Genomic DNA, 18,595 nt, shown 5'->3' on the forward strand with positions numbered 1-18,595 from the left:
GACTGGGCCGAGACACCGCCACAAACCACCGAGAGACTGGGCCGAGATACCGCCACAAACCACCGAGAGACTGGGTCGAGATACCGCCACAAACCACCGAGAGACTGGGCCGAGACACCGCCACAAATCACCGAGAGACTGGGCCGAGACACCGCCACAAATCACCGAGAGACTGGGCCGAGACACCGCCACAAACCACCGAGAGACTGGGCCGAGACACCGCCACAAATCACCGAGAGACTGGGCCGAGACACCGCCACAAACCACCGAGAGACTGGGCCGAGACACCGCCACAAATCACCGAGAGACTGGGCCGAGGCACCGCCACAAATCACCGAGAGACTGGGCCAAGACACCGCCACAAACCACCGAGAGACTGGGCCAAGACACCGCCACAAACCACCGAGAGACTGGGCTGAGACACTGCCACGAGTTGCTGAGACACTGGATTGAGAGACCGCCACAAGCTGCCAAGAGACCAGGCCCTGAGGCTCGGACTGAAGAAAAGAAAAAAAGCGATGCTGAGAGAGAAAAGAAAAAAAGAAACAAGAAAGAAACTAATGGAGCCGACAATCTCCGATGAAGTGCCCTACGCCGCCACCATCTTGGAGCATACAACATGCTGGCAGCGGTGGCAGACTGAAGATTTAGTTTAGCCACAATAACATGAGTACAGACTCTTCCATCCTTTCCTCATAGTCTCTTGTTCATGACTACTGACCTCAGTTACACTGTGATATATATGACCATTGCATGATGATATCCATTCTCTTTATACCACAACCCCTTCATCGCCCCAAGATTCTCTCAACTTTTACATTAACATTATCTAACTCGTCCTTTACTCGTTTACATTCCCACCCTCTCTGACAAAGTCTGAACTTCACAGATCCAATTAGTGTGCTACTTTTGTAACTCGCCCTGGTGTTCTTCTTATCATTGTTGATGAAGAGTGATGGTCTTCAATCAGTTCTGTAACACGTTTATCATTCTGCTAGGTAATCAACACAGTTCTTTTCTCACTAGCCCAAAGTTTGTGGTTGTTATAACTTATTTGCCTTTGCTGCCTCGAGTAATCTTAAAGTTTTTCTGTTCCTTCTGAATGTTCCCAACAGGGTTCAACAATATAAGAACATGGTTGCTTTTTCATTTGAGGACCGAGACTTATCTTTGATCCATACCTTCGGAACTGGGTCAAAAATTGATAAAAAGCCTTCGTTTTACACCTGGAATTACACTGGCTCCTCTCTGTTCTCTTTGGGTCATTCTCAATTGTTCTTATTTGCTTGTGGTCTTGAGATGCGGCATTTAGTTTGAGATTTCGCTGTAAATGGAATTTGAGTTTTTAGCCTTCGGCACATATGCCTGTCTGCTGGTAAATATACATTACTCAAGGGTGTTGCTTTGTACATCAATGAAGCTGATCACTACTCTTAGTCACCAACATTTCATGGTTTTCACTACTGTACCAGGTTCTTCAGAGAGACAGCAAGCTAATGTTTCCAATCTAGATGACTCTTCATCAGAGCTGTAATGAAGAGTCATCTAGGCTCGAAACATTTGCTTGCTATCTCTCCATGGATGCTGCCTGATCTGCTGTGGTTTCCAGCACTTTTTTTGTTTTCAGTACGGATTCCAGCATCTGCAGTAATTTGCTCCTAGCAGCTTCTTCATTGGACTCTGGATGAAAAGGAGAACTAATGATTACAAATTCATTCCAAATTCCGTTGTGAATTTCTTAAATCTTTCATTCACCAGTTGCAGACTATTACTCGAAACAATGTCAGCTGGAACCCCATTCGTGTTTAGCTTTTTTTCTGGAAGTTTATCAGTCTCTGCTGTCATAGTGTGAAGATGGTTAGCTTCTAGCCACCTGCTATAGTAGTCCGGCATGATCAAATATGCTTTCCCTTGTATGTCAAAGAGATTGATAGTGAACGACGGAAGATTTGATTGTTGTGGTCCATGTAAATACCGATGGAATAGGCAGGACAAGCATAGTCAGTACAAAGATCCAGACACCAAACTAAGAAACAACTCAAAGGCAATAGTCTCTGTATTAGGCAAATTAAGGTGCAGGGGCAGACACTTAAGGAGCCATGTCAGACTACCTAAAATATATTCCAACGAGAAGGAAAAGATCGAAGGGATGCAACAGCATCCATTGTCAACTAAAAGGTTTAAAGATAGTATCAAAGAAAAAGCACATCTTGGTGCAAAGACAAGGAGCAGGTCAGAAGACTGCACAGAATAGAAAGAACACAGAATGGCTAAAAGATTAGTGAGGTAAAAATCAAGAGTACTGGAGAAAGCTAAAAATGTTAGATCCAATTGTTACAGAGTTTATAACAGGATACTTTGAAAGGATCATGGTAATCAGGCAGAAATATGGTTTTGTGACAGGAAAATCACATTTGACTGATGTATTGCATTACTTTGGGTAAGTAATGCAGGCTGTGGATAATGAAGCATCAAGGAATGTACTGTACACTGCTTTCCAGAAGGCATTTGATCAGGTACCACATCAAAGGTTATTACAGGAATTAAGAGCTCGTAGTGAAGGGGGTTACATATTGACATGGATAGAAGATTGGCCAGCTACCAGGAAACAGTAGGTATAAATGGATCATCTTCTGGTTGGCAATCACTGCAAAACTTTAAAACGTTTTACAATTTAAATGAACAATTTGGACGAAGGGTACCAAAATATGGTTGCTGAATTTGTTGATGACAAAGATAAATAGTGGTTAAGAGAGCATGAGGTTACAAAATGATAAAGACAGATTAACAATTAAAAGACATTTGGACAGATACATGGATGGGAAAGGTTTAGAGGCATATGGGCAAAACGCTAGCAAATGGGACTAGTTCAGTTTAGGAAACCTAGTTGGCACGGACGAGCAGTGCCAAAGGGCCTGGGACTCTATAATAGAAAAAGAGGCCAAAGATTACGCAAATGCAGCATAATATGGGAAAACATGAGATTGTCCATTTTGGCTGGAAAAATTTTTAAAAAAGCACATGATCTAAAAGATACGAGATTGTAGAGCTCTGATACACAATGGCTAGAGGAACTGGCTGTGCTAGGAAATTAATGTAAAAGTTTAGTGTGCATGTACAGTCTGTAACTAGGAAAGTGAATAATATTATCATTTATTGTAAGGTGAATCATTTGAAAACCTTAGGGAGGTTATACTTCAGTTATACAGATAGTGGCAGAGTCCTGTGCACAGTTTTGGTCAACTTATCTAATAGGAGGATGCACATGCATTGGTTAGAATTCAGAAAAACGGTTACCAGACTCATTCTAAAATGAATGTGCTGTCTTAGGATGAAAGGTTTCACAGGCTAGGCTTGTATCCACTGATGTTTAGAAGAGTAAGGCATAACTTGATTGAAAGCTACAAGATCCTTAAGTGGCCTTAGAAGGTGGATCTGAAAAGGATGCTTCGTCATGTGTGAGAATCTAGAACTACTATCACATAATCTGGAAAAAGAATATAGGAGTGTGTGTGGTAAAATGTCATGTTATTTTGAAAACAGAGGCACTTGTACCCAATTTTTCAATGATTGATATTTTTTCTCAAATGTACTTGATCAGTGGTAAATGCTATTATACCAGCAGCTCAAACAGCTTTACAAATACTCAACTAATAGGAAGAAGGGAACTCAGCATCAGCTTGACTTAAACAAGGAATGGGAGTGACCACTGAAGCTTTCCCAATGCATCTCAAGTGAATGGGAAGTCTCCATCATAATCAGGGTTTTCCTGGAAATGACCGTAAAACCAAAGACTGATCAGAAGTTGTGCAAATTCACTGGCTAAAAATAGGTGAGTGGCTCCTGGGAGCAAAATCAAGGTAGTGTTCCAGTTGTCTGACTTCAAAGGAGTCAGGTAGGGTGAAAATCCAGCTTATAATCATACACTAGGACTGCCAGTAAGGCAACGTGAGACACTACAAGGCACAAATCTTTTAATAATATATAACCAAATCGTTAAAAAGGGGCTTTGTGCATATAATCTGCCTGAGCTAGAATATAGTAAAATTTAGGTGTTCATAATAAACCGGTCTATATTATTTTCAAATACAAAAATGCCAGGTGCTGCAATAATATACAAACCATCACTTAAAAACAATTTCTTTTTAATTTTGTTTAAAAAAAAGTACAGGAAGAATTCACCAAAACATTATGTAGACTTTGTTGTTGCTTTGTTCCTTGACGCAAAGAAAGTCGATATATTTTTCATTCCACTCTTGTCAACCTTTGCCAAAGATTTTTGTGCAGCTGTCATCTTGGAGGGCTGAAGACAAAAAGCAACAGTCAGTATTAAAATTAAAAAAAGATTGCAGTACTTAAACTTACATTATTTAAAGCTCTTTAAAACAAAAGCATTGCGCTCATCTTGCGATTAATGTTCATTTTATTTATCAAATTACACCAACCAGCTGACAGTGGGTACTGATTTTCTGGGTCAGTTGAAGCATTCTGCATAACACAGCTCTTGGAAATATATGCTGTAGGATGTACTGCAGAACTGACCATTCCAATACTATCACCCCCATCTGTCTTCCCCATCATTTTATATTCTTCCCTTTCAAATTCTCCAGCCCTGTTTGCAAAAGGAAAGTTCTCATCGATCAACCTGGTCTCTGTCTTCTTGATCATGATTTCGGCAATGAAAACATTCAATATTCAGCTCCTTCAAATTTACCACAGCTTTCAAAAACTATATTAACCTCATTTAACTTTCTGTTGCAAAGGATTTTTTAAACCTCTTTACCCCCGTTCTCTTTAAACTTCCATTCTTGTGAATCATCACGGTCATCTTTTTATGGCAATCATGCCCTAGATTTTCCCACAACAGAAGAGTTGACAGTTGTTCTAACAAATTCCTATAATATTAAACAGCTCAATTAGCTTATGCCTTAATCTTCTAAACTCACTGTAATATTAGCATAATTTGTGCAATCTACCTTCATAATTTAACCCTGTAAGCTATATTATCATTCCAATACATTACTTCTGAACATACTCCATCTTCTTTTATACTGTTGGGGAGTGGTGGGCAAACATCATCCTTTTTACCTCATGTTACAGTCGGAGTACAGGTTTCCATGAAATTGATCAAACATGATACAGACCTTCTAAATCCATCCTCTCAATCACCCAGTTCTTTCCAGATGAATGTTCATGTTATACCCCGTCATAGTTTCAAACATCTCTCACAATCAATACAGGTTGTAACGTGAAGTTCTGACCCTTGCTAAACAAAAGGGATTGTAATCGAACCTTATTGCAGGGGTGATATCAAACTTTAATGTGCTGTGAAAGAGATCCAGCAATGGAATCTGAAGTTGAGGAGGATGCATGTGAAAAGTCCTGAAGCAATATATCCTCATGGTAATATTCAGGAGCATCACAGGCAGGTGGATGGATGACAGAGGCCATTCACTCCTTTGTGCTTCTGCTGGCTCTTTGTAAGGGTTATCCATTACTCGTACATCCATGCATTTTTCCACCACCCTAACCACGTCTTGTTTTTCTTTCCAAGTCTCACTGAAATATATATGCAATTCACTTTCGAAAGTTACCACTGAATATGCTTCCAATATATCGCGTGACAGTGGTAGAATCCATACCTCTGGGACAGAAGGTTGGGTTAAAAGTCCCACTTGCCCCAAAGATGTGTTAAAATGTGGCTCAACAGATAGAGGAAAAAAAATTAAAATCCTGCTTCCACCCTTTCAGGCAAAACATCCCAGGCCACAACAATTTCATAAACAACATTTTGCTTTCCTGATGTCACCACCAATTCTTCTGACCCATCATCTTAAAATTAGTGATCTTTGATCCACCAATTTGTTACTGCTTGCTCAATCCATTCCATTCAGGATATTGAATAAATCTATCAAATTGCCTTTGAAGCCTAAAGGTTGAGAGAATGACTCCAGTTTCTCCAGTCTTTCGATATAACCAAGGTATCCTTCCCAGTAGCATTCCAGTGAAGATTTTCCCCAAAGCTTCACATCCTCCCAAACGTATGGTGCTCAGAACTGAGCAAAGGTGAGATCTGGCCAGAGTTCTTTTTATAAGGGCTTAACTCACCTCCTTACTTTTGTTACTCTTATGCTTCTATTAATAGTGCAAAGAATCCCACCTGCTATTATAACAGTTCTCCTGCTACCTTCAAAAATGTGTATGCAAACATCCCCAAGAATCTCTGTCCCTGTACCACGTAGTTTATATTGCCTCTTGTCATTCATACTAAAATATATCAGTTCACAATCCTTTATTAAATCACGTCTTGTGCCTTCCCATTTTGCTTGTCTACGTCCTTCTAAAATCTATTACTTTATCCTCCTCATTGCTTATTGCATTTTCATGTTTTTGTAACATGTTTTTGAACTTATTTCCTTTTTACCGATGTCTACTTCATGACTATACATCAAAAAGACCAGTGGTCCTGCTTTTAATCTCGGAAGAAGGTTGAATTCTGGTCCACGAGTCATGACTAATTTCTGCTTTCTGCCCCAGAGCCAATCTTACAGTCCCTCTGCCACGGCTCCTTAACCCACAGCAGGGCAAATGTTTTGGCTCCAGGCCCACCTCTGGCTCTGACAATGGTGTGGGCGTGCCATAAATGGTCAAGAATTGAAACATTCATGATCAAACAAAGACAACAATTTTATTTTTACATTCAACAAATGTTATTAGAAAACTGCAATATTCGGTTGCTGTTGATTTTACCATGTGAATATTTAGCCCCCGCTGGGAAAAACGATATTGCATCTAAAACTTTTCAGTGTACTGCACTACATAAAAGCATACTTGTTTCTTTGTTGTTAACTATTTTGCATTTAAATATTATTAGTTTCGCTGAATCATCAGTAATTCTCCATCTGACTGTGACAATTATCAAAATTTATTCAAACTAGTGTCAAAATACATTTTTGTAGAAATAAACAAAATCTTATTGTAACTATACCACTATTATGACACGTTACAATAACGAAACCAAACTTATTCTGTTTCATACACTTCTTGCTTAAATATGAACAATGCAGATTGTCACCCCTCTTTACAGTGGCTTCAAGATCTGATGTAATTCTTGTTGTAAAAATACGCAATAAATTAGCTTCGATGTTGGTCAGCTATCTGGGACCTATAGCAAGATTTGTTGTATTTCAGCTCAGAAAATATTTGATTGCGTACATAGGTGAAGCTGAACAAAATAAGGAATTTCTGTACCATCTGGCAGATATTTGGGATCCTAGTTTCGCTCACGGAGGTATAAAACTCATACAGTTTTTTTAAACTGTCTTTTTTTTTGGAAGGTGGAAGGGTACCAAAGATCAATGAACTCAACTTCTAATTCTCGAAGGACTTTCCATAATCAAGTGACAGCACGGTTAGCACCAGCTCCTGATTCTTCTCCATCATCACAGAATCAAAGGCCATTTAACACTCCAAATTTTGCTGTACTTCTCCGCTTTAGCAGCACTTCTAAATATTTGTGTTGCAACATCAGCAAACTTGAAGCTCTTCACTTGTTTTGACAGCATGATTGACTTGACTTCGAAAGCAGTAGAATACAACATGTTTATGCACACGTTCTTGAACTGCAGCTTCACATTACGTTAATGTAATGTGCCAAGATATCCACACAAAAAAGGCCACATTCCCAGTTGGAATTCCACAATTCCAGAAAATTATTTTCTTGCTCCTGCATCTCCAAAGATGTGCAAATTGCATCTCTGAGCTCACATACTTACTGGAGTTCTTAAAGGAGGAAATGATGTTTAAGTGCCCTCACTCTTATGCAGTTCACAATTTCCACCACGGTGTCAATACTGTGATCGTGTTCAGGACATCTTTCAGAGGGCACTCTCATGTATAATGTAATGTATAAAAACGTATCTCTTTCTCAAGGTTGTGTCCTTTTACTTTGCCTTCAATTCTTTCAAAAAAAAATTCCAGGATTTTAAGTAAATATATGATCCATCTGTACTCGCTGTTTTTCATGATGGCTCATACTTCCCAAGGGGATGAATTAATGTCATACATGCAGCATTCCACATAAGGGCATTGCAGATTGTTTTGTTTGGCTATGAAAACCGTACACCTCGTAAAACCTTTCGTGTCTTGTACTTTATGTTGATAGATTTTATTTCGAAGTGAAATAACCCCACCATCTATAGTATTGCCTCATTAATCAGATGCTCAATCTCATTGATCAATTTAGTTGCCTTTCACTGCAGCCTCTCCAATAATATGTAAAAGTGTGCCCAGGACTGTACTTAGTCCTCCAGTTGGGGTTCTGTGCAAACTATCACCACTTCTAGACTCTTCTTCTGGTAACACAGCCCAATATCTTATTTGTTGCTGCACACTATCTGGCTGGCTTTAGTAACTTATTTCCTAAAGCCTCCAAAACCTGCTCCTCTGTCTTTCCCCTGGGTGAGAGTATCATCTTTATTATCTAATGGTATTAAACATCACTACTCTCCAGCCAACCTCCTCCCCAACCGAAGTTTTCCACAACTTATTTCATCTTTTGCAACTTCAGACAAAGCCACTGGCAGAAATCTTGTAATGCATTGAAAGTGATAACTAGCAGGTTTCAAAATTAGAACATTTCAAGAAGATATGCCAGTCCTAGGTGAACTCTTATAAAATGTTTAGTCAAACCAAAGATGGCATGCCTGACTTTCATCAAAAATCATTGTCCAACAGCTGTGATTATGGAGATCACTGTTTTACCAAAATAAAACAGGGCTTCAATTTAGCCTGCAGAAAACTTTGCTGAGGATTATATTGTGCCTCTAAAGTCTGTTGTTTCCCTTAGCTATATAAGCTCCTACTCCTAAGTATTAACAGTTTTACAAATTCTTTAAGGGATTGCAAACTAGTTGAATGGAGTTTGAATATCAAAATGGTCAATGACCAATGGCCTCATTAGTTCAGGTGCAATCAAGCCAATTAACTCCAGGCTGGGTTTAGCTTCACATTGACTGGGGAGGGAACCTGGGATCTTTGGATTCTCAGAAAACATCAATGGGATTAGACAAAGTCAACATGGATTTATGAAAGAGAAATCAGGTCTGACAAATCTACTGGAGATTTTTTTTGAGGACATAAGCAGGATAGAGAATGAGAATCAATGGATGTGGTGTATTTGGATTTTCAAAAGACTTTTGATAAAGTCCCTAATAAGAGGTTAGTGTGCAAATTTAAAGCACATGGAATCAGGGGTAATATACCGGCATGGACTGAGAATAAGGTAGCAAAGAAGGAATAAGTGGGTAATTTTTAGAAGGGAAGGTAATGACTAGTGGGTTACCACAAGAATCAGTGCTTGGGTTGCAGCTTTTCACAATATATATCAAAATTTAGAAGAGGGAATCAAATGTAATATTTCCTTAATTTGGCAATGCCACAGAACTAGGAAAAATCGAGAGAGTTGGGAGGAGGAAATAAAGAATTCAAGGTGACTTAGGCACATTGCGTGAGTTGGTGAAGATATGACAGATGCAGCATAACATGGAGAAGTGTGAGGCTGTCTACTTCAGTTGGCAAACCAATGGCAGAGTATTATTTAAATAGTGATAGATTGGGAAATGTTGATGTACAAAGGGACCTGGGTGTCTTTGTTCAATGGTCATTGGAAGCAAGCATCAGGTACAGTAAGCAGTTAAAAAGGTGAATGATATATGGCTTGCATTGCAAGAGGGCTTGAGTGCAGGAGCAAGGGAGTCTTGCTGCAGTTTTACAATACAGAGAGCAATTTTGGTTTCCTTACCTAAGGAAACATATACTTGCCACAGGCAGTGTGCAAAGGCTCACAAGATTGATTCCTTGGGTTTGTCATGTGAAGAGAGATTCAGTTTGTCATGTGAAGAGAGATTGGGTTCACTTGGCTTGTATTCAATGGGCTGACTGCATGCACCTCCCTGGCTGTGGAGGTGTAGGGGATAGTGGTAGTGGTCGACAATAGGGCAATGCTCTCAGGATACACAGCAAACCAGTTAGGACTGAGATGAGGAGAAACGTCTTCACGCAGAAGGCGACGGTGAATCTCTGGAATTTGCCAATGCAGAAGGTTGTGGAGGCCAAGTTACCGAATATATTTAAGAAAGAAAATGATATACCCCTTGACACAGATGGTGTCTAGAAATCTATGGAGAGAGCAGGGATATGTTGTCGAGATACAGGATTAGCTATAATCATACTTCAGGAAGTAGCAGGCTCAATCAGTTCAACAGCTTATTCTTATTACAATTTTCTACTTTTTCTTATAATAGGAAAGGAATCTAGGAATTTGGACTGTGTAGCTCAGTACTGCAAATTAGCTTCTCAAAGCCAATAGAATACATTCTAAAGTATCTAAAATACTTGAGATTCAACTTCCCTGCAGATCCTGATGTTAAGTGCAGTTAAAACAATAACACAGCTGGAAGAGTATCAAATGAGGAAGCTCCTCACCTTTTTCTCTTTTGAATCAGAGTTGAACTTGGTATAGTCCTCTTCAGCCTCCACTGGTTTGTCTGATAGTTTCCTTTTCTGTAATGGCAGTTTACGAGGTTTTTGTTCAACAAGGTGTGCGACATTGACATGATGTGAGCTTCATTTCAGGAAAAGAAAAGCTCTTTGCCAAAACAATCTCTAAAATGCATGATGGGTGGATCTCACTCAAGTGCCAACTTCAGACAACTCATGCATTAGTGACCTTTAAGCAGATATTCAACTAAATGGTTTTACAGAACAAAATCTTATCCACACGACCAGCGATAACTTATTATAAAGCAGTGTCTTTTCCGGCTGTAGAAACCATTTTTTTCCCCTCCAAACAATGGAAATTATGTTATACAAGAACATAAGATCAGCAGTGGGCATGCAAGCTCTTCAAATACTTGAAGAAATCCTTCAATTCTAGAATATTGAGCACTAAACTTTACTATAATATGAAGTTACCAAACATTTAAGTCAGAATTACATCAGTATAGGGATGATTTTTAAAAAAAAATAAGTAACAGTATTTTTGCTTGTGCTAGTCATCAGCGATTCCTCATTTACGTACTACTGGGTGCATTTTCGATTAAGGTTAGTAAGAAAGTAGGTTTGTTACACAGTGGGGAACACAATCTTTCATTCTCACAAAAGTGAACATTGGGAACAGAGCCTTTTATGGGTATTTTCACAAACAAGTGAAATAACAGAGAAGACCACTCTGTTGCCTTTCTCCATTGTACGTTAATTCACCAGCAATTTAGCTTTATTTGTATCAGGAGGTAGATTTGGGATTAGTTATTTTATTTGTTCGCATGTCATGATGGTAGGAAATGAAAGAGTGATTGAGAGAATAAGTGTGTTAAAAGCTACTGCTTTAGGATTTTTATAAAATGCCTTCAACAGCAAAAACAGTGACTGATAAAACAGAAACAAACCTTTGATGGTGGCTCACCCACTGCCGTTTTTGTTGAAACAGCTGGTAACCTAACAAACAGAAATATAAATATTAATATAAAAGCAAAACCACAGAAGTTACGAATATTAACGTCACGTGTGGGGCTGTAGTTTAAAGGTGGTTCAGCAGTTTTGTTAAAGCAAGAATTAAACAAACCATCTTCCATGACCTCAGAATGTCTCAAAAAGCTTCAGAGTCAATTTAAGATGGTAGTGCAGTTATTATTCCAAAACAGGAAATGTTGGAAATACTCAGCAAGCCTGGTAGTGTCCGTGAAGATGGAAAGAGAGTTCATTTTTCAAATCTGTGATGTTCTGTCAGAACACATCATGGACCTGAAACATCAAATTTGTTTCTGCATTTACAGATGCTGCCAGACCTGCTGAGCATTTCCAGCAATTTTTGACTCTATGTCAGATTCTATCATCCACAACATTTCGTTTTAGCATCACAAATGAAATCCAATGCATGATATCCCTCCTCATACTTCTTGACCTGGTTACAGTCTTTAATGGCATCGATCCCATCATCCTCTTCCCAATAAATCTCCATCAACATCCAGGTAGGCGAGACTCGTTTAGATCCATTCTATCTCTCTCTCAATCCAGAGAATTCAATGGCTTCTCTTCCTGCTACCACCCTGCCACTCTTGGGAGTCCCTCAAGGATTTATTCTTAGTGCCATCCATTTCTCATCTCTATGTCGTTCCTCAGCATCATTTAAGAACATAACTTTAGTTTTCAGCGCAAGTTGATGGTACCCGACCTCACCACTGCCATTCTCGATTCTTCCACTGTCCTGAATCTGCCAGAGAGCTTGTCTGACATCTAGTGTTGGATAAGCAGAAATTCTTGCCCATTAAATTTTGAGAAATCAAAACTATAATTCAAGAAACTCCATTTCCTCTCCACCAACTCTATTCCTAGCCCTGGCAACTGTTTGGAGGCCTTGGTCTTGTGTCAAATCCCGAGATGGGTTCAGACCACACATCTGTACCATCACTAAGAATGCCTACTTTGACCTATGCAACATTACCTGGCTACATCATGGTCTCAGTAAAACTGCTGCCACAATTAATAACTGTGCCTCCGTTAACTTTAACTGCTACTGGAGAGCTGTTCTCCTCCATAAATTCCAGCTCATCTCAAACAATGTTGCCTCCTTTCCAACTTACACCAACCTCTGTTCACTATCACCAAGGTTTGTTGGCCTACACTGCCTCACAGTCCACAAATGCCTTGAAATTTTCATCCTCGTTTTCACCTATCCCCTAATCCTTTAACATTCCCCTGTCTTACACCCCTCCAAGATCTCTGTGCTCCTCTTTCCTACTGCAAATCTCTGTTCTATATAACATCACTACTGGTAGCTATGCCTTCAGCCATTTGTGTTCCACGTTCTGGAACTCTCTCCCTAAATCTTTCCACTGCTTCTCATCACCACCTCCAAAATGCTGCTTGAAACCAACCCCTTTACCCAGCTTTGATCATGTCTTACTATCGACGCTGTCAGAGTTTGTTAACATAGTTCTGTGAAAAACCATGGGATACATTTCAACATCCAAGGCCCTATTAAAACCTTTGATGTTGTTCCAATACTTACTGTACCTTCCAGAATAGTACAATAAGTTATAGGTGGCACCTTTATAATTGACAACAGTTTACCCAAGCAAGTCTGTACAGTGAAGGTAGTGGTGAATGTACTCTATTAGCATAATAATCAAATTAGTAGCCAACAGTTTTGAAGCGAAGAAATAAATCCAAAGTGGCAAAGATTGAATAATTTTTAACCATATATCAGTGTTTTACCCTTACATACTTACTCCAAGAACTTAAGTAGCTCCACACTTAGATCTGCAGGAATATAATCTGACAGCAAACCATGAGCATAGCGTAAGTAGTCCTCTGAAGAAAACAAAATTAGGTCAATATTCATACAAAAAAAATCAAAAAAAAAGTGATGTCACAATACAGAGCAGCAATGGGAGCAAATTACAAGCAGGTCATTAATTCATCGATTGGGTTTTTGGTGGTTAGCTTTAGGTTAGTGGATCGTTTCTTGATGACTATATTCAGTAGTTGTTAGGGCTTCTATTTCTAAAAGACATTTGTGATTTTGAGTGGCTAGATTGTCAGCACAAGTAAAAGTCAAAAAGCCTTAATAATTAAAAAAAAAATCAGATTTGGAATAATCAGTAGCTAACACGCCAAGACAACTGGATCCAATCTTCTGCATATCCTGCTCGAAGTCGGAACTCCAGAACTGGTGTCCTGGAAAAACTAGAAATGCACGTTGCCAGGTGTTGGAGTGGGACCCAGCATTGCTGAACACAAAGGGTGGCTGGCATCATTACTGTGCACTTGGGAAGGTGAGAGTTAGGTGGGGAGTGGATTTCAGGAGGACGTTAACCAGCAGCTATGGAGAATTTGGGAGGAGGTAGTATGTGATCCCCAGGCAGTTGAGAAAAGATCATCCTCCTAAAATCACCCTCCTAAAATCACCATCATCTCAGATGCTGGGCTGTAGCCAATTTCATTCATTCCACATGATATGACAAAATGGTGAGTGTGCTGGATACTGCTAGGGCTCTAGGCATCGGCAACATCTTGGCTGGTCCAAACATGGACAAAGGAGATGACTTCGAGAAGTGAGATGAGAACTGTTGCCCTTAACATGAAAAGAACGATCTGACTGAATACGGCGTTAAGAAGTCTGGCTAATATCAAAGTCAATAGAAATCTGTGGGAAAGCTCTAGCATGAAGGAAAACAGTTGTGTTTATTGGACATTAATCGTCTCAGTCACAAGGTATCACTGTAATAGTTCCTCAGGGCAGTTTCCTCGGTCCAACAATTTTCAGCTGTTCCCTCCATCACAAATTTAAAAGTGGGAATCCTTGCTGATGATTATAGTGCTCAGTTTCATTCATAACTCTTCAGATAAAGCAGTTTGTGCGCATAACACCCGAGTAACATTCAGGTTTTTGATAATAAATGGCAAGCAACATGTGTGCCAAAAATGACCATTTCCAGATAGGAGAGGTCTCCCTACCTTCTCTTTACACTTAATGTCCTTATCGTCAAGGAATACCTCACCATTAATATCTGGGGTCATTAATGACCAGACATTTAAACACTGATTACAAGAACAGCTCAGAGGCTGGTAATTCTGTGATGAGTCACAACTCCTGATTCCCTATCCATCATCTACAAAGGTAATGGAACATGCTATTTGAAGTGCAGATAAGCTCCAACACCACCATCTTAAACACTCAACTCTTCCACCATCATTGCATCATCTGATCACAAGTTATTGAGAATCAAGAGCACGTGTAAGCCATTCAGCACATTGAGCGTGCCCTGCTATTTGATAAGACAACGGCTGATCTGATTCGAGCATTAAATTCACTTTCCTGTTTGTTCCCTGTGACAATAAACTTCCTTCTCAATCAAAAGTCTGAATATATTTTCAAGCTTGAGTTAGACGATAAACCACTGCTCCCCGAGGAAGAGAATTTCAAAGTAACAATCCTCAGAGAGAAGGAATTCCCCCTCACTGTCATAAACGGAAGACCCACTTAAACTGTGTTCCCCAGTTCTGCAATTCCCCACGACAGGAAACATTCTCCCACAGTATCATATATATTTCAATAAGATGACCATGCATTCTTCTAAACTTCAACGAGTACAGCCACCAACCTGCTCAACCTTCCCTCTATCTCTTCATCCCAGGAATCAGGTGAATAAACATTCTCTGAACTGCCTTAAATGATGGTAACTTCCCCCTTAAGTGAAAAAAAGGACCAAATGTGTACACAGTGTTCCAGATGTTGTCTCAACAATTGCAACTTATAACATGATACTGTTTGTTAATGAAATGCCATTCCTCTTTTTAATTACATGCTGTATCTGTGTGCTAACTTATTGTGATTCACTCATAGAGACTCCCAGATTGTGTTATATTGAAGCACTCTGCAATCTCTGTTCATTAAGATAATTTTCTGCTCCTCTATTCAGTTCTGATAAATGTCACATATTCCCAAATTACACTCCATCTGCCAGCTTCTTTTCCCCTCACTTAACCAGCTGCATCCCTTGACTGACACTTTGCTTCATCACAATTTGCTTTCCTACCTTTCTTTGTACCACAAGCAAATTTGTCCTCAATACTGTACAACAGAAGTGTGTACAATCTACAAGATTTACTTGCAAAGGATATCTTCCAAATCCATGACCTCCACCATCCAGAAGGACGAGGGCCGTGGATGCACAGGAACAACGTCATCTGCAGGTTTCCCCTCCAAGTCACTCGTGATCTTGACTTGGAACAAGATCACTGTTTATTCATTGTCTCTCGGCCAAAACCCTGCAACTCCCTCCTCAACTGCACTCACTACACAGACTCAACACCACCTTAGCAACAGTAATTAGGATGGTCAATGAGCGCTAGCCTTGTCATCAACAGTTTCCTCTAAGCTACACAGCCATGTGCCAGTTTGAAAGTTGTGTTGCTTTACATTGTGTGTACAACTATGGAAAAATATTTCAAATAGGTAATGCACTTAAACAAACGTTCTGCTCACTCAAATAAAAAGAACATTGTTTGCTAGTGTCACACACATTCCTCCAATGAATAAAAAAAATTGAAAGTGTCTGAAATAAAACAAAAAGCCTGAGTAAGATATGGCATCATAACGAGAAAAAGGGGAGCTAGAAAGATACCCGTGAGAAAATGTCAAAAACCTTCAACATTATTCTCATGCTTCTGACTCTATTTTTAACCAGTTGCTAAAGATACTAAATCACTCCTTTTGGCCTCTCAGTCAAGATACTGACTTTGCATTCCTACCATCTGTGCCACAGTCACTGGATAATTTGAGAGCCGTCCAGTTATTGAAAACAACATCTGCATCAAGACTACTTCCAAGCTCAAATGAAGGCTTAAAGCCATTCAGTATCCAAATATCAATAGAACTAGTCATTCTATTACTTTCTATCAACACAACTCAGCCTTCCGTTTAGTGTTAGTAGGAACTGCAGATGCTGGAGAATCTGAGATAACAAGGTGTAGAGCTGGATGAACACAGCAGGCCAAGCAGCATCAGAGGAGCAGGAAGGCTGACATTTCGGGCCTAGACCCTTCACTGTTGCTCACCCCATGTGCCCGTCCCTAAGAGATCTGGACCCTCTGTTCTTCTCTACTCTCCATCAAAACTTCCTGCTGACCCTGTCCCACACCCCAAGATTCCTCTGTGCTGTCTACGTGAATCCCTGCTCTTCTGCTCCACCCTGACCCTCCTCTGCTCTTCTCCCTTCACAGAGTGCTTCTTTGCCATGTGTCTTTTGCCTTGTTGGAGCTTATAATTATTGGTTGGATTCTCATCTGTTGGCTTGGGTTGGTCATTCTGATTAGTTGAGCTTACCATGATGACAGCTCTCCTTTCTATACAATATTGCTGATGAACGCCCAGTGATTTCTTTGTTCCAAACCATTTTAGCAGCAAACCAATAACCAGGGATGTAAAGCGAAATGATAACAAAAAGCTAAAATTTATTGCATACATCATGAATATGAGTATTCAATTCACATGACCAACAACTGTGCCTATTATTCATTCTTTATTTATTCATCAAAAATATAAATTGATTAATGCACTGTTTCATCCATTATTTCAACCAAAAACACAAATATGTGTATTAATCAATAATTATGCACTAACCTTCAGTCACTTCTGTAACTGGTTTATTTCTAATCAGCATACTGGACTGCACACCTCCACCAACAGAAAGACTGGTGTTCTTCAGTGCTTTGACAGTCTGCTCAGCCTGTATGGAGCAAGAAACACAACCAATCAATACAGCGTATTGCTCCACAAAGACAGTGTGGACTAACTTAACGGCCAAGTGCATGCAAATGCTTCAACTCTGTATAATCACTGCCCCCAACTAAAACAAGAAAATAAAAGCACAAATAACTGCAAAGCAATGCGGATGGTAAAGATCTGAAATAAAATCTGTCAATAACAGAGACTCTCAGACTGAGGAAAAACATTCTGCATATACCCTGTTGAGCTCTGTGAGAATATGATAATTGAAAACTAATCCTGGCAGACTCAGTCCTACACCGTAGAAGAATATACCAAAAACATTCTTCCATTGTGTTGAATCAGGTCGCTATACTCTAATATAAACCTAAAAGATAGAGTCAATGCTTTTCCAAACAAACTTAATCAATTGCACCAAGGGAATCACAGAATACATAGGAGATTAATACAAAATCAAACTTTTCCAAACAAGCAAGTTACAAAGGTTAATGCCTTTCAGGATGTGCAATGCCTGGAATTTCTATGAGGAAGGAAGCACTATTATTTCTGGTTCAGGGCAAGTAGGTGGGCCATGTGGAATAAGTGGTAACCATAATCTCGGAAATAATACATGGAGATCAAGCCCAAAAGGACAAACGGTAAGCAGGAAACAATCAAACAGTGTTAACTTTTCAATTCAATTACTTTCTTTCAGTTCCAAAGAAGAGTTGTACTGCACTCGAAATATTAACTGTTTCTCTCTCCTCAAATGCTGCTAGACCTGCTGAGTTTCTCCAGCATTTTCTGTGTTTATGTCAGTGCCCATGTACAGGAGGATGTGGACAACATCCATATTTAGCTGATATGAGGCAAGTTACATTGACATTGCACAAGTGGTAGACATTGACCATTTCCAACATGACAGAAACTACCCATTGTCCATGGACATTCAAAAGCGTTATCTTCATTTTATCCCCCACTATCAATGTCATGGGGTTTACCACTGACCAGAATCAGAACTAGATCAGGCATATAAATACCATGGCTACAAAAGCAAATCAAAGGCTAGGAATCCTGCAACAAGTAACTTACCTGCAGCCTCCCCAAAGCCGGTTTACCTCCACAAGGTGCATGTTGGAAGCATTATGACATGCTGCCCATTTGTCTAAATGGGTGCAAATTGAACAAAACTGAAGAATCCCAACATTACTCAAGACAAGAGATAGTAGGAACTGCAGATGCTGGTGAATCCGAAACAACAAGGTGCAGGGCTGGATGAACACAGCAGGCTAAGCAGCATCATAGGAGCAGAGAGGCTGACGTTTC

General features: G+C 39.7%; 1 protein-coding gene across 3 annotated transcripts in view; it reads right to left on the reverse strand.

The window, feature by feature from the left end:
* The window catches only part of rnaseh2b (ribonuclease H2, subunit B), a 41,960-nt gene that overhangs the window by 7,760 nt on the left and 15,605 nt on the right, over positions 1-18,595 (reverse strand). The window contains exons 7-11 of one of the 3 annotated variants that reach the window (XM_020534143.2): positions 17,186-17,291; positions 13,290-13,371; positions 11,448-11,496; positions 10,486-10,563; positions 4,129-4,303 (exon numbers count right to left, since the gene is read on the reverse strand). In XM_020534143.2, coding sequence (XP_020389732.2) covers positions 4,190-4,303; positions 10,486-10,563; positions 11,448-11,496; positions 13,290-13,371; positions 17,186-17,291 — 429 coding nt within the window. In that variant the 3' untranslated portion in view covers positions 4,129-4,189. Of the gene's footprint in view, positions 1-4,128; positions 4,304-10,485; positions 10,564-10,585; positions 10,666-11,447; positions 11,497-13,289; positions 13,372-17,185; positions 17,292-18,595 lie in introns of those variants that run through there. The other 2 variants (XM_048603346.1, XM_048603344.1) reach the window with 2 other exon arrangements.

The sequence above is a fragment of the Rhincodon typus genome, chromosome 11 (assembly GCF_021869965.1).
Source record: "Rhincodon typus isolate 14 chromosome 11, sRhiTyp1.1, whole genome shotgun sequence".
Classification (NCBI taxonomy): domain Eukaryota; kingdom Metazoa; phylum Chordata; class Chondrichthyes; order Orectolobiformes; family Rhincodontidae; genus Rhincodon; species Rhincodon typus.